This window comes from Otolemur garnettii, unplaced genomic scaffold (genome assembly GCF_000181295.1).
Source record: "Otolemur garnettii isolate 467f Iridium unplaced genomic scaffold, OtoGar3 scaffold00168, whole genome shotgun sequence".
NCBI classification, from domain to species: domain Eukaryota; kingdom Metazoa; phylum Chordata; class Mammalia; order Primates; family Galagidae; genus Otolemur; species Otolemur garnettii.
In genome coordinates, this window is record NW_003852563.1 from 3,479,097 (window position 1) to 3,491,479 (window position 12,383).

Consider the following 12,383-nt stretch of genomic DNA (forward strand, 5'->3'; position numbering starts at 1 on the left):
GATTGAGCTGCAATGAATACTCAAGTGCAAGTATCTTTTTTGTAATGTGATTTTTGGTCTTTTGGATATACACCTAGCATAGGAATTTCAAGATCAAATTGCAGGTCTACTTTTAGATCCCTGAGTGTTATACCCTGGTTTCTCTTCAGATCGCATAAATCTTTCGCCTTTTACTAAAGATCCCTGAGTGTTCTCCAAACTTCTTTCCAAAAGGAACGTATTAGTTTGCAGTCCCACCAGCAGTGCAGAAGCGTTCCCTTCTCTCCACATCCACGCCATCATCTGTAGTTTTGGGATTTTGTGATGTGGGCTAATCTTCCTGGAGTTAGATGATATCTCAGAGTGGTTTTGATTTGCATTTCTCTGATGATTAAACATGATTAGCATTTTTTTATGTGTCTGTAGACCATATGCCTCTCCTCTTCAGAGAAGCTTCCGTTCAAGTCTCTTGCTCACAATGAAATGGGATCACTTGTTCTTTTCTTATTAATAAGTTTGAGTTCTCTGTGGATTCTGGTTATCAGACTATTGTCAGAAATATAACCTGCAAATATCCTCTCCTATTCTGAGGGCTGCCTACTTACTTTACTTACTGTGTTCTTGGCAGTGCAAAAGCTTTTTAGTTTGATCAGATCCCAGTAATGTATTTTTGGTATTGCTTCAACTGCCCAGGGGGTCCTCCTCATAAAGTTTTCATCTAGGCCAATTTCTTCAAGTGTTTCCCCTGCACTCTCTCCAAGAATCTTCATAGTTTCATGTCTTAACTTTAAGTCTTCTATCCAATGAGAGTCAATTTTTGTTTATGGTGAAAGGTATGCATTCAGTTTCTGTCTTCTACAAGTCACAAGCCAATTCAACCAGCACCATTTGTTAAATAGGGAATCTTTCCCCCAATTTATATTTTTGATAGGCTTAAAAAAGATCAAATGACAATAAGTGTCTTGGTTCATCTCCTGGTTCTCAATTCTGTTCCATCCATCTACCTCTCTATTTTTGTGTCAGTACCATGCTGTTTTGATCACTATAGATTTATAGTATAAAGTCTAGTAGCATGATTCCTCCTGATTTGTTTTTATTTCTGAGCAATGTTTTGGCTGAGGTTTTTTTCTGTTTCCATATAAAATGAAGTACTAATTATTCCAAATCTTTAAAGTGTGACAGAGGTGCTTTAATAGGGATTGCATTAAATCTGTAGATTGCTTTGGGTAGTACAGACATTTTAACAATGCTGATTCTTCCCAGCCATGAGAATGGTACATTTTTCTATGTTAACATCTTCAGCTATTTCTTTTTTCAGAGTTTCACAGTTCTCTAGAGATCTTTCAAGTCCTTTGTTGGGTACACTCCCAGATATTTCATCTTCTTTGGCACTACTGTAAAAGGAATAGAGTCCTTGACTGTTTCTTCAGCTTTAATGGTATATATGATTTGTATTGATTTTGTATCCTGAGACACTGCTGTATTCCTCGATCACTTCTAAGAGTTTTGTAGTTGAGTCCCTGGGGTTTTCCAGGTATACAATCTTATCATCTACAAAGAGTGAAAGTTTGATCTCCTCTGACCCTATGTGGATACCCCTTGAACTCCTTCTCTTGCCTGAATGCAATGGTGGCTAAGACTTCCATTTCAATGTTAAAAAGCAGTGAAGACAGTGGGCAACCTTGCCTGGTTCCTGATCTGAGTGGAAATGTTTTCAATTTTACTCCATTCGATATAAAATTGGCTGTGGGTTTGCTGTAGATGGCCTCTATTACTTTAAGAAATGTCCCTTCTATACCCATTTTCTCAAGTGTTCTGTTCATGAAAGGATGCTGGATATTACCACTGACCAATTTTCTCACCCCAGTTACTAGACCTTTTCAGATCCAACGCTAAGGTTAAGAGCTCAACTAGTGACAGTAGTCAAAGGAGTCGGCTTCAGGTCAGAATTGTCTATTGAGATTCACAGATTCAATGCTGAGATTTCATTACATGCTATCTATGTACTTTACTACAAAGAAATTCATCTAGCAGAGTTATAAGGCTCGTTTGAGGCATGAATGCTCAACTTTCCCAAGGTCTTCCCGAAACGCGTAACAAATCTACTTTGTCAGATCCAGTTTTCATTTCATCCTGTACCAAGGAAGGAACATTGTGTTATGTATGTGACTAGATGCTAAGAAACAGTATCTACTTTGAGGAAACTGGTACAGTTTTCAGGGCCTCAAAAACATTATAACATTTTATACGTAGTTTTGAAAATATCAGTAAAAAATAAGGTAATAAAGAAGCATGTTCCTTGTCAAACCTAAATGTGGCTGGGCACCCATTCAAACATGGCCCAGGCCTGCTAAGCAACAATGACAACTGCTACAAAAAAACAGCCAGGCGCTGAGATGGGCACCTGTAGTCCCAGCTACATGGGAGGCTGAGGCAAGAGAACCGCTTAAGCCCAAGAGTTTGAGGTTGCTGTGACACCACTACACTCCACTAAGGGTGACACAGTGACTGTCTCAAAAAAGAAAAAAGAAAAAAGAGAAACCTAAATGTAAGTTAGCAGTTTTATGGCATAGATAGTATAGTTTCTACCAGCCACTAAAAACTCAGACTTGAAGGAAGTAACTGGAAACATAAACCATTAATGTGATTTAATATGACTGAATCATATTAATATGATTAAAATTCATATTCCTCTTTGTAGCAATATCAACAGCTGCTATCTACAAAGGATATCAGTATGAACACTGAAGCACCAGGATGTAGGCCTTCAACATCCCTATATCCTTCTGTGTCTACCTGGCACTTCCTTGCCACCATTCCTTGATCTCACAATTTCACTTACCCATCTTGGTATTTTCTCATCCCCTTGGTATGCCATATAACATATCTCATATGTTATTAAAACTCCAGTCCTAAAATTGGCCAATACTCTGGTGTTGTTTTTTTCTCCTGCTCTTCTTCCCAGTCCTGAGCACTATGGGAGAAACTCAGATAACTCTATCACCCAGGTACACTGCAAATCCCATTTATAATCTCTGCAATTCTTGGTACATACTTCCAATGACTTTTTCTTTACTCCTTCCTCACCCTGTCGTCACAGAGAAAGGAATGTCTACTCTTGGTTGAACCAACCTCTCTATCTGTGCTCCAGATCCCACATATTCCTGACCAGAAATCAGGGGACCAGAAATCATCTCCCTTCTTTTAATCTTCAGGAGCTTTCTCTGGCGACTCTCTTCCTTAGCTATGAGCATGCTCAAGCTTCTCCTGTTGTAGAGAATTTAAAAAAGTAAAGCAACAGATCTCTTTTTTTTTCAATTTAGCCTTGATCCTTAACCTATCACTTTGGTTATCTGCTTTCCTTCACTACCAGTCTTCTTTAGAGACAACTGAATTTGCTATCTCTAACCTCTGAGCTTGTAATTCCTCAGTTCCTATAATTTAGCGTTCCCCCACCAAAACCTAATCAATATACATTTGCAAACGATATCTACTGCCAAAACCAAGGTTATTTCTCAATCATATCACATGTGTCCCCTTGGCTCTTGATCTTTAATGTCCTATAAATGCTAATGTTCCTCCCAGAGTTTTAATTTTGGCTTTTCAATGAGTGGATACAAACATTGAAATATTTTATCAATTTTTAAAATTATCACAGAAGTATTGGGAATTCCAAATATTCGTTTCCAGCCCTTTCATCTTTCCTAAATGGCACAGGAGTACTCCATCTATACAGTGAACACCTGCACACAGATGCCCACGGGAATGTCAAATGAACGTTACTCAATCTTGGTCCTCACCCTATCCACCGACTTATTTGCTTCTCTTCCTATGTTCCCTTTTAATTCAATACGAGCCACACGAATGTCAAAACCAGAAACCCACATCAGAAATACATCTCTCTCTTAAATTTCGCACATCAATCAGATCCTAGTCCTGTCATTTTAGGAAGGACTAAAAAATGTTTTCAAATAGATTTATTTTTGTCATCTTCACCATCACTGTCACTACTTAAAGCACTCTACTTCTTTTGGTAGAAGACTGTCCCCTGATCTCCAGTGTGCCTTTCATTTTAGTTAACATTGCTACCTTTCTAAAACCTGTCACTCCCTGCTTAAAGTCCTTATTTTTCTCTTTCCTTCAAAACCAGTTATTAACCTTTTTAAATGTCTTATTCCCTATCCTATTACTCGCTGTACTTAAGAACATTTAATTTGATATTTTCTCTAACAGAGTATGTATTTTCACATAGATTTGTGATTCCACTCAAGAAATAAAAGTTTGCCTTGGACTACCATGCTCAAAGCATGTAACCCAAAACATTCCACGGAAATGAAGAAATGCCAAACCACAGCTTAAAAACTGACTTATTTTCCAAAACACAGTCAAATTTTTACCTAAAAAAAAATTTACCACTAAATATTTTCAATGTTCCTTATAATCAAAAGCAGACATAATATGAATTCTACAAGAATAAAACAGAAGCATAAACAGCTTAAGTTTCAGAAGTATTTCGACTTTTGGAATATGATTAAAACTAACCTGCCAGTGCTGAGTGACCGCGTTCCACACTCCCACTTTCCCTGTATGACTCGTGGCCACCAACTGGTTCCCAATAAAGAAGAGAGCATCTACAGGAACGCCGAGGCTGAACACGCCTAAAGTAACAGTAAAAACAGAGAAGTTAATTTGTCACCATTTTGAGAATTAATCAAAACTTAGATTAAAAACATCTCAAAAGTGACCAATTTAAACTTATTCTCATTAGTGTAAATTATATGTGCTAGACTCACTGGGGATCAGAAATAAGAAAACTCGTAAACTCCTATGCACTTAAGCAGATTACAGAACTCTGCAAGTGCCCCCAGCAATCTCACAGTGATACGACACTTTGTTATATGAACATGTTTTTCTTAATCTTAATGGATCAAAATAATTGAGCAGATTTAAAGTAAACAAAATAAAACCAAAAAGGATTCTGGGGTCTATGCTAGTTCCACTAAATCAGAAATCCCACTGTATTTGTATAAAATCCACTGGGGAATTAGATGAAGCTTGTTCATGGAACCAATATTTGGGAACTATTGATCTGAAGACACAGACTTGGCAACCTCAACTATTCAAATGTGTTTAATAATCTAGAAAAATGCAAAATGGGAGGAGGTCAGCAAGAAGTCACATTATTCTCAAAATTTATATTCAGGCCTTTTACTTAAGTCTATTTTAAATCCTATTTCCCAGCGTTGTGATCGCAGTTCAAAAGACACTGTATTAGGACTTACATTAAAACACATGAGAAGACAAGACGTTACTAAAAACTTACAATTCAGTAGAGAAAAAAATGCGACCAATTATACCATGATGCTGCATTAACAGAATGATGAGGCCGATACAGGAAAATCCAAGAGTAAAAGGCAGTAGGTAAAAGAGTTTTGAGAATATATCTTAGAAAAGAAGCCATCTGAGTTGAGTTTTTAAAAAGGTTAACAAGAGTTCACCAAATTGGAGGGATGGAAATGGTCAGGCTCAGAGAATCAGAGAAGATGAAAAATGAAGTGTAGGCGAGGAAAGATGTAAGGGCAAATATCCCACGTTAATAGCAAAAGTCCCAAGAACACCTGAACAGGGAACACTAGGTCTGTCTTGGCTGGGCATTTATGGCCCCACAGAGTTGTCTCTCTTTAGCACATACTGCACCAGGAATCAGGAGAATATGGATTGCAATCCTGCTCTGGGGCTCTGAAAGTACATGTGTTTGCCACCTTTTGGGTTCTTACTTAACTACAAAACAGCATCTAAACTATATGAACATGAATTTATTTAACAAGGGATGTGAAGGATCTCTACACAGAGAACTATGCAACTCTGAGAAAAGGAACAGCAGAGGATGTCAACTGACAGAACATATCAAGCCCATTAAAATGTCTATACTACCCAAAGTGATCTACAGATTCAATGCAATTCCCATTAAATTACTAATGTCTTGCAGATCTGGAAAAAATAGTTCTGCTATTCATATGAAATCAGAAAAAAACCCGAATAGCTGGTGCAATTCTACAAAATAAGAACAAATCTGAAGGTATCACTTTATTAGACTTCAGACTATACCACAAGCCTAGAGTGATCAAAACAACATGGTATTGGCTTAAAAACAGAAACACAGAGCTACAGAACAGGACAGAGAATTTAGAGTTGAAGCCAGCCTCACACTGCCATCTGGTCTTTGACAAAGCAAACAAAAGCATACACTGGGGAAAAAATTCCACCAGTAAATGGTGCTGGGAGAACTGGTTAGCCACATGTAATAGACAGATACTGGACTGCACCTCTCACCACTCACAAAAATTAACTCACAGTGGATAAAAGATTTAAATCTAAGATAAGAAACTATAAAAAGCTAGAAGAAAGTGTGGGGAAAAACTGTTATTAATCTTATTCACCTAGCTAAAGAATTCATGAAGAAAACTCCACTGGCAATTGCAGAAACAACAAAAATAAATAAATGGGACCTGGTCAAGTTAAAGACTTTCTGCACAGTGAAGGACAAAATCAAAAAGACAACATACAGAATGAGAGAAGATAACTGAATGCTACCCCCCTGACAAAGGGCTGATAACAAGAATCTACACAGAACTCAATCAAATCAACAAGGAAAGAACCAAACAACCCTGTTAAAAGGGAGGCAAGAAACATGAACAGTAACTTTTCTCGAGAGATAAGACTAATAGCCAACAAACTCATGAAAAAATGTTCAACATCTTCAATCATCAGAGAAATGCAAATCAAAACCACCCCAGTATCACCTAACCCCAGAGAGAATGGTTTGCATCATCAAGTCCCAAACAACAGACGCAGGCATGAAAGCAGACAGAAGGGAACACTTACACACTGTTGGTGCGAATGCAGGCTGTTCACCCTCTATGGATGGCAGTATGGAGATTCACCAAAGACTAAAAGTAGACCTACCATTTGATCCTGTAACCCCATTGCTAGGTATTTACCCAAAGGAAGAAAAGACATTCTACCATAAAGACACTTGTACTCATATGTTTACAGCAGCACAATTTACAACTACAAAGATGTAGAAACCACCCAAGAGCTCTTCAACAGACAGGGACTAATAAATTATGGTCTATGTATGCCATGAGATATTATTCAGCCATAAAAGATGCAGATTATATAACTTTGCAACAACCTGGACAGAACTGGAGACCATTCTCCTAAGTGAAGTATCACAAGAATGGAAAACAAACACCAAATACTTCCAGTACTAAACTGAAACAAGGAGATGAACACCTATAAGCTCACATGAGAGAAAAACTCAATGAAATTCCAGAAGAAGGAATGGAGGGGGGAGAGTAGGGGCTCAGTAAATCCCTCCCTAATGGGCACTGTGCACTGGCAGATGGCATCCTACCTGGGTGCGGACACACCTATAAATCCAACTTTAACCTTACAAATGCAAACTATGAGATCAGTTAGTACTCCCACATTACCCTGATATTAGGGTCTGAGCTAAATGCCTCAATCTCACTTCCAGCTTAAAAATGTTATAATCCAATTTTTGAATTTAATAGTATCTTAATTATTTGACAAATATCTTATAAGAAATCTTTTTATCTAGTAATGCTGAAAAATAAGTCTCACCTATAAAATATTGTTTTATACAGATCTTTACCTATTTCAAGTACCTATCAGTTTATTTATATTTTTTAAAGTATCTGTTAAAAAAAAGTACCTGTGCCAATATGAACAATACGAAAGTTTTTAACCTATTTTGAAAAAGCAAGGCATATAGCAGGACGAGAATAACGAGACAAAAGTAACAGAGATAAAAGACCTGTGAGTGTTATGAGGAATGTCTTCTATATATACATTTGATTATATGCACAAATACTTATTCATATAGAACATACACATGAAATAGATCAACTTAGCCCAACCTGCCAACCGAAACTGCAGAGCAAAATAAAACACAACATACAAAAAAACTAAGCCTTTGTCCGTAACTGGTTAAGAAATAAACCTGCCATTTCCTAGCAGAAACTCTCCATTTTATGTTGTACACAATTTTAGTGATCTATAATAATACTTTAATTTCGATGACAAACAATTTTGTAGAAAATGTGAAGCCAACTATCTCTAGTACTGAGGGCTACATGAAAGGCGGAAATGAAACCAGGAAACCAACCAACACTGATTACTCTAGAGAAGAACAAAGTTCTGGGAAATCAAGGAAGACATTCTGAATGGTCACAAAATTTAAAGTGTCATTCCTACTTAGGCTCAACAATCCTGACCACTGTCCACAGGGAAGACAAGTGTATAAGGAATGACAAGTTCCTGCCTTAAGGGGCCCTCTCACAGTAAAAAACTGCTTATAGCAACAATCTAGTAACTGTGTCTGATATAAGTTATAATGAAAGGAGTCCAGCCTCTGGGAAAGCTCTATCATTGCTCAAACAATTTTCTCTGGATGATACTGTCAAGTTCTGAAGAACATTTGTAACAACAAATGATATCTTCTACAGGGAGTGAACAAATTACAGCTGTACCATCTCATAGCCATTATCACATAATCAAAAAAGGAATAAAATCTTCCTCACTTACAGGTATGTTACAAACAGCACCTTGGAAAAGGAAAAAAAAAAACAAACTCCACAACTGGTTTCTTTTCTGTATAATTATCAGTGTGTTATAATTAAAAAAACTTAATGTTAAAATATTTTTTTCTAATGTTGTCACAAGACTTTTGCTGCCAACCACGATAGAATAAATGGTAAAAGATTACTCTCCACTTTAAAACAATAACAACAAAAATGGAAAAAAATACAGGAGGTAATGTTTTTATATTTTGGACAACAGGCAGCACAAGACTTGAGAGACGAGAAAGTGATGAACCCAACTCCCTGGCTTTCTGCTTGGACTTCCCAGCCTCCTTTGTTGTGTATACGCTCTGCCAGCCCATATTTTGTTACAGATAAAAGGGATTATGGAACTCTTGTTATAAGCGAAGCACAAAGGCTGGGCACAGTGGCCCATGCCTATAACCCCTAGGACTTTGGGAGGCAAAGTTGGGGAATCACCTGAGCCCAGGAGCTCGAGACCAGCCTGAGCAACACAGCGAGACCCTGTCTCAACAAAAAATTTAAAAATAAGCTGGCACAGTGGCACATGCCTGTAGTCCAGCTACATGGGAGGATGAGCCAGGAGGATCACTGAAGCCCAGGAGTCAGAGGCTGAAGTGAACTATGATTACATCACTGAACTTCAGTGTAAGCAACATGAGACTCCATCTCTTAAAAAAAGAGAGAGACAGAAACGGAGAGAGAAATAAAAAACTGAACACACACTAAAAGAAAATGTAGGGTAGTTTTTGTTATTACTTGTAAGACAGAATTACAGTATGACTCAATGCTGCTGAAAATGATCCAGTGAGGTGGGAAATCTTTATAATACAGGATAGAGGGAGAATAACTACTGAAGTAGTGTCCTTGAGTAGGTGAGAGAAAACAGAATCTAAAGCTGGGCCTAGCAGCTCACACCTGTAATCCTACCACCCTGGGAGGCACAGGCAGGAGGATCACATGAAGTCAGGAGTTCAAACCCAGCCTGACCAAGTGGGGGCCCTTGTCTCTACTGAAAATAGAAAAATTAACTAGGCATAGGTAAGTGCAAGACCCTGTCTCTACTAAAGATAGAAAAATTAGCTGGGCATGGTGGTGTACAGCTGCAGTCCCAGCTACTCGGGAGGCTGAGGCAGAAGGACTACTTACATCTATGAGTTTGACACTGCAGTGAGCTAGGCTAATGATGCCACAGCACTCTAGCCCAGGCAACAGAGTAAGACTGTGTCTCAAAAAATAAATAAATAAGACAAGAAAACAGAATCTAAAAATACATGATCTAGGGTGGTGCCTCTGGCTCAAAGGAGTAGGGGACCGGCCCCATATACCGGAGGCGGCGCGTTCAAACCCAGCTCAGGCCAAAAGCTGCAGAAGAAAAAAAAAAAAAAACATCATCTAGTTGAAATTAGAGAATTTAGAGAATTTGGCTTTAGTAGAGAATTTGGCCTTAGACAAGAGCGAAGACAATTTAATCACAGTAATGAATAGGACAAGAGTATGAGCCCTGACACACAGATGAACAGATGTGATGATTAAGAAAGAACTTAGGCTCTTCTATTCTCATGTTCCAAACTTTCTCAGTGAGAATTAAAGAGAAAGTGTCGGAAATTTAGGGAGAAATAACGTATGAAATAGTCATCTAAGGAGAATGACAGAGAAATCTGACAAAGATGACATAGTAGGATTCCTGGGTAAATTTAAAGGCCCGCTTGAGAACAGAGGTCGTAATCTGAGACTAAGTATTGCTTTTGTTTGTGTGTATACATGTCTATTTCCCAGCCATATTTAGCCATATGATGGAAAGGTGGAGTTAGCCAGGGTTGGAGCTTCTCTAGGAAAGTAAGGCAAAGGGAAAGATACAAAAAAATTGAGTCTCTGCTAGACAGCAATTTATAATGACAGATTCCAAGCCTAAAAAAGAGAAGTGATTCAGTGAAGAGATTCTGGTGCAGTTAAGGAATTAAGTTGCCCAACTAGAGACAAGGAATGAAGACTAGTGAGTGACCCTAAGCATAGCTGGAGACGATACCAAGGGTAAGCGCAGGCGGCTTGAGATTCAGAATCAGGAGAGAGAGAACCAAAGTTGAGAGTGAAGGAAAGAAGAATGGTCTATAATACCAATTTTCAAAATGTGTTCTGGGACACATTACAGTTCCCTGGACCATTTCTGGGAGTCTAAAAGGGGAAGACTATTTTCATGATAATATTAAAAAAAAGTGTCTTTTTTTGCAATTTCTGGCCAGGGCTGGGTTTGAACCCACCACCTTCGGTATATGGGGCTGGCACCCTACTCCTTTGAGCTACAGGTGCTGCCCAAGAATAATTTGTCTTTTTATACTCTAATTCTCTAAAAGTGTATAGGAGTTTTTCAGAGCCTACATGACATGTGAAGAGGTCACCACTAAAACGGTTAAAGGAATCTGTATATTTTTTACTATCAAGTTTCCTAAGATTAATTTAGTTTGTCCTACCTAAATACTTCTACTATACTCTTACTATCTCATTTATAACTTATGTCTACAAGCTTATCATTGTCCAATAAATTGTTATTTTGAAATCTAAGTTTTCTGTGCACCTGTAAGAAGATATAATTAAACACTGTTATGTTATTCTGTTAATATTAGCATTAAAAATGTTTTTAAAATCTTTCTAAATTTTACCTAAACCTGTTTACTATTTTATTCTAAAATTTATTTTTAATATATTCTGCTTATACTTAGTGATGGATAATTTGCTTTAAAAAGATTAGAATATTTACCTGCTCAACCTCATAATTGTACCATCTAAGTCTAAAGACGCTGACAAAAATACAGCTGAATCAGAATTCTTCTACTCATGGAAGGGAGGACTCTAAAGAAACTAGGCAAACTGTAAACAAAAATTAAAAGGATAAAAAAACTATCTTTCCCTCAACACCACAGACTTTACTGTGTCACATGGAGCAATCATTTTTGAATAGTTGATCAGCTATAAGCGTCAGTGAGGCCAAATACTCAGAGTTAAAAGAAAAAAATTATTTTAAATGAAGATGTAAAAAACTCTTTAAGCCAGAAATTGTTTGGTATAGACTTTCAAACTAGAAATGAAAAACCCAGGAAGCATTTTACAGGGTTAAGCCACTGAGGCCGCACAGTGGCTAGAGGAGTGAGGAGTGCACCCAACTGCAGGAGACTGTTAAAACCACCAACAGATGACAAGCACCCAAGGAACAGATGACAAGCACGAAAGCCTGCTACCCAGAAAGCACAGCAGAAAGCAGGTCAAAGAAAGCATAGCACTGCTACTTTTGATGATACAGTAACTCTTCAATTAAAGATTACGCAGACAGTCAGCATCTTGTCTGAAGAAGGGCACTTTTGTCTTGCAAACAGATGACTGTACACATCTGGCTGTTCATGGTATTTTTACCTGTATATGAATTGATTATCAAAGGTCTTTTACGTGACTGGTTGGCCATAAACACAAGTGTTAAAATGTTCAAAATTTGAAAACTCTGACGAAATCTCATGACTTATACTAGAACATCTGTGTTGACAAGTGCACCGATGATGCAAAGCGATTTTGGGTAAAAACAGCAGGCACCCCAGCATGAATCAAGGCAGTGGCACTAAACTTACTAGTGGTCATTAAATCCTTCTCTACCACTTACCATCAGGAAAAGAAAAAGGGGGTAGTTTAACTTAAGAACATCCTTGATGGAGGGGCAGAGCCAAGATGGCGAACTGCAGTCAGCTTTTTACAGAAGCTCCCGTCCAGAAGGAGGCTGAAAGGACAGAA

At 37.9% G+C, this 12,383-nt stretch overlaps 1 protein-coding gene across 3 annotated transcripts in view; it reads right to left on the reverse strand.

The window, feature by feature from the left end:
- The window catches only part of KCTD3 (potassium channel tetramerization domain containing 3), a 66,801-nt gene that overhangs the window by 24,347 nt on the left and 30,071 nt on the right, over positions 1–12,383 (reverse strand). For all 3 annotated transcript variants that reach the window (XM_003800143.3, XM_023519281.1, XM_023519282.1), the window contains exon 10: positions 4,522–4,637. In XM_003800143.3, the coding sequence (XP_003800191.1) occupies positions 4,522–4,637 (116 nt within the window). The remainder of the gene's footprint in view (positions 1–4,521; positions 4,638–12,383) is intronic.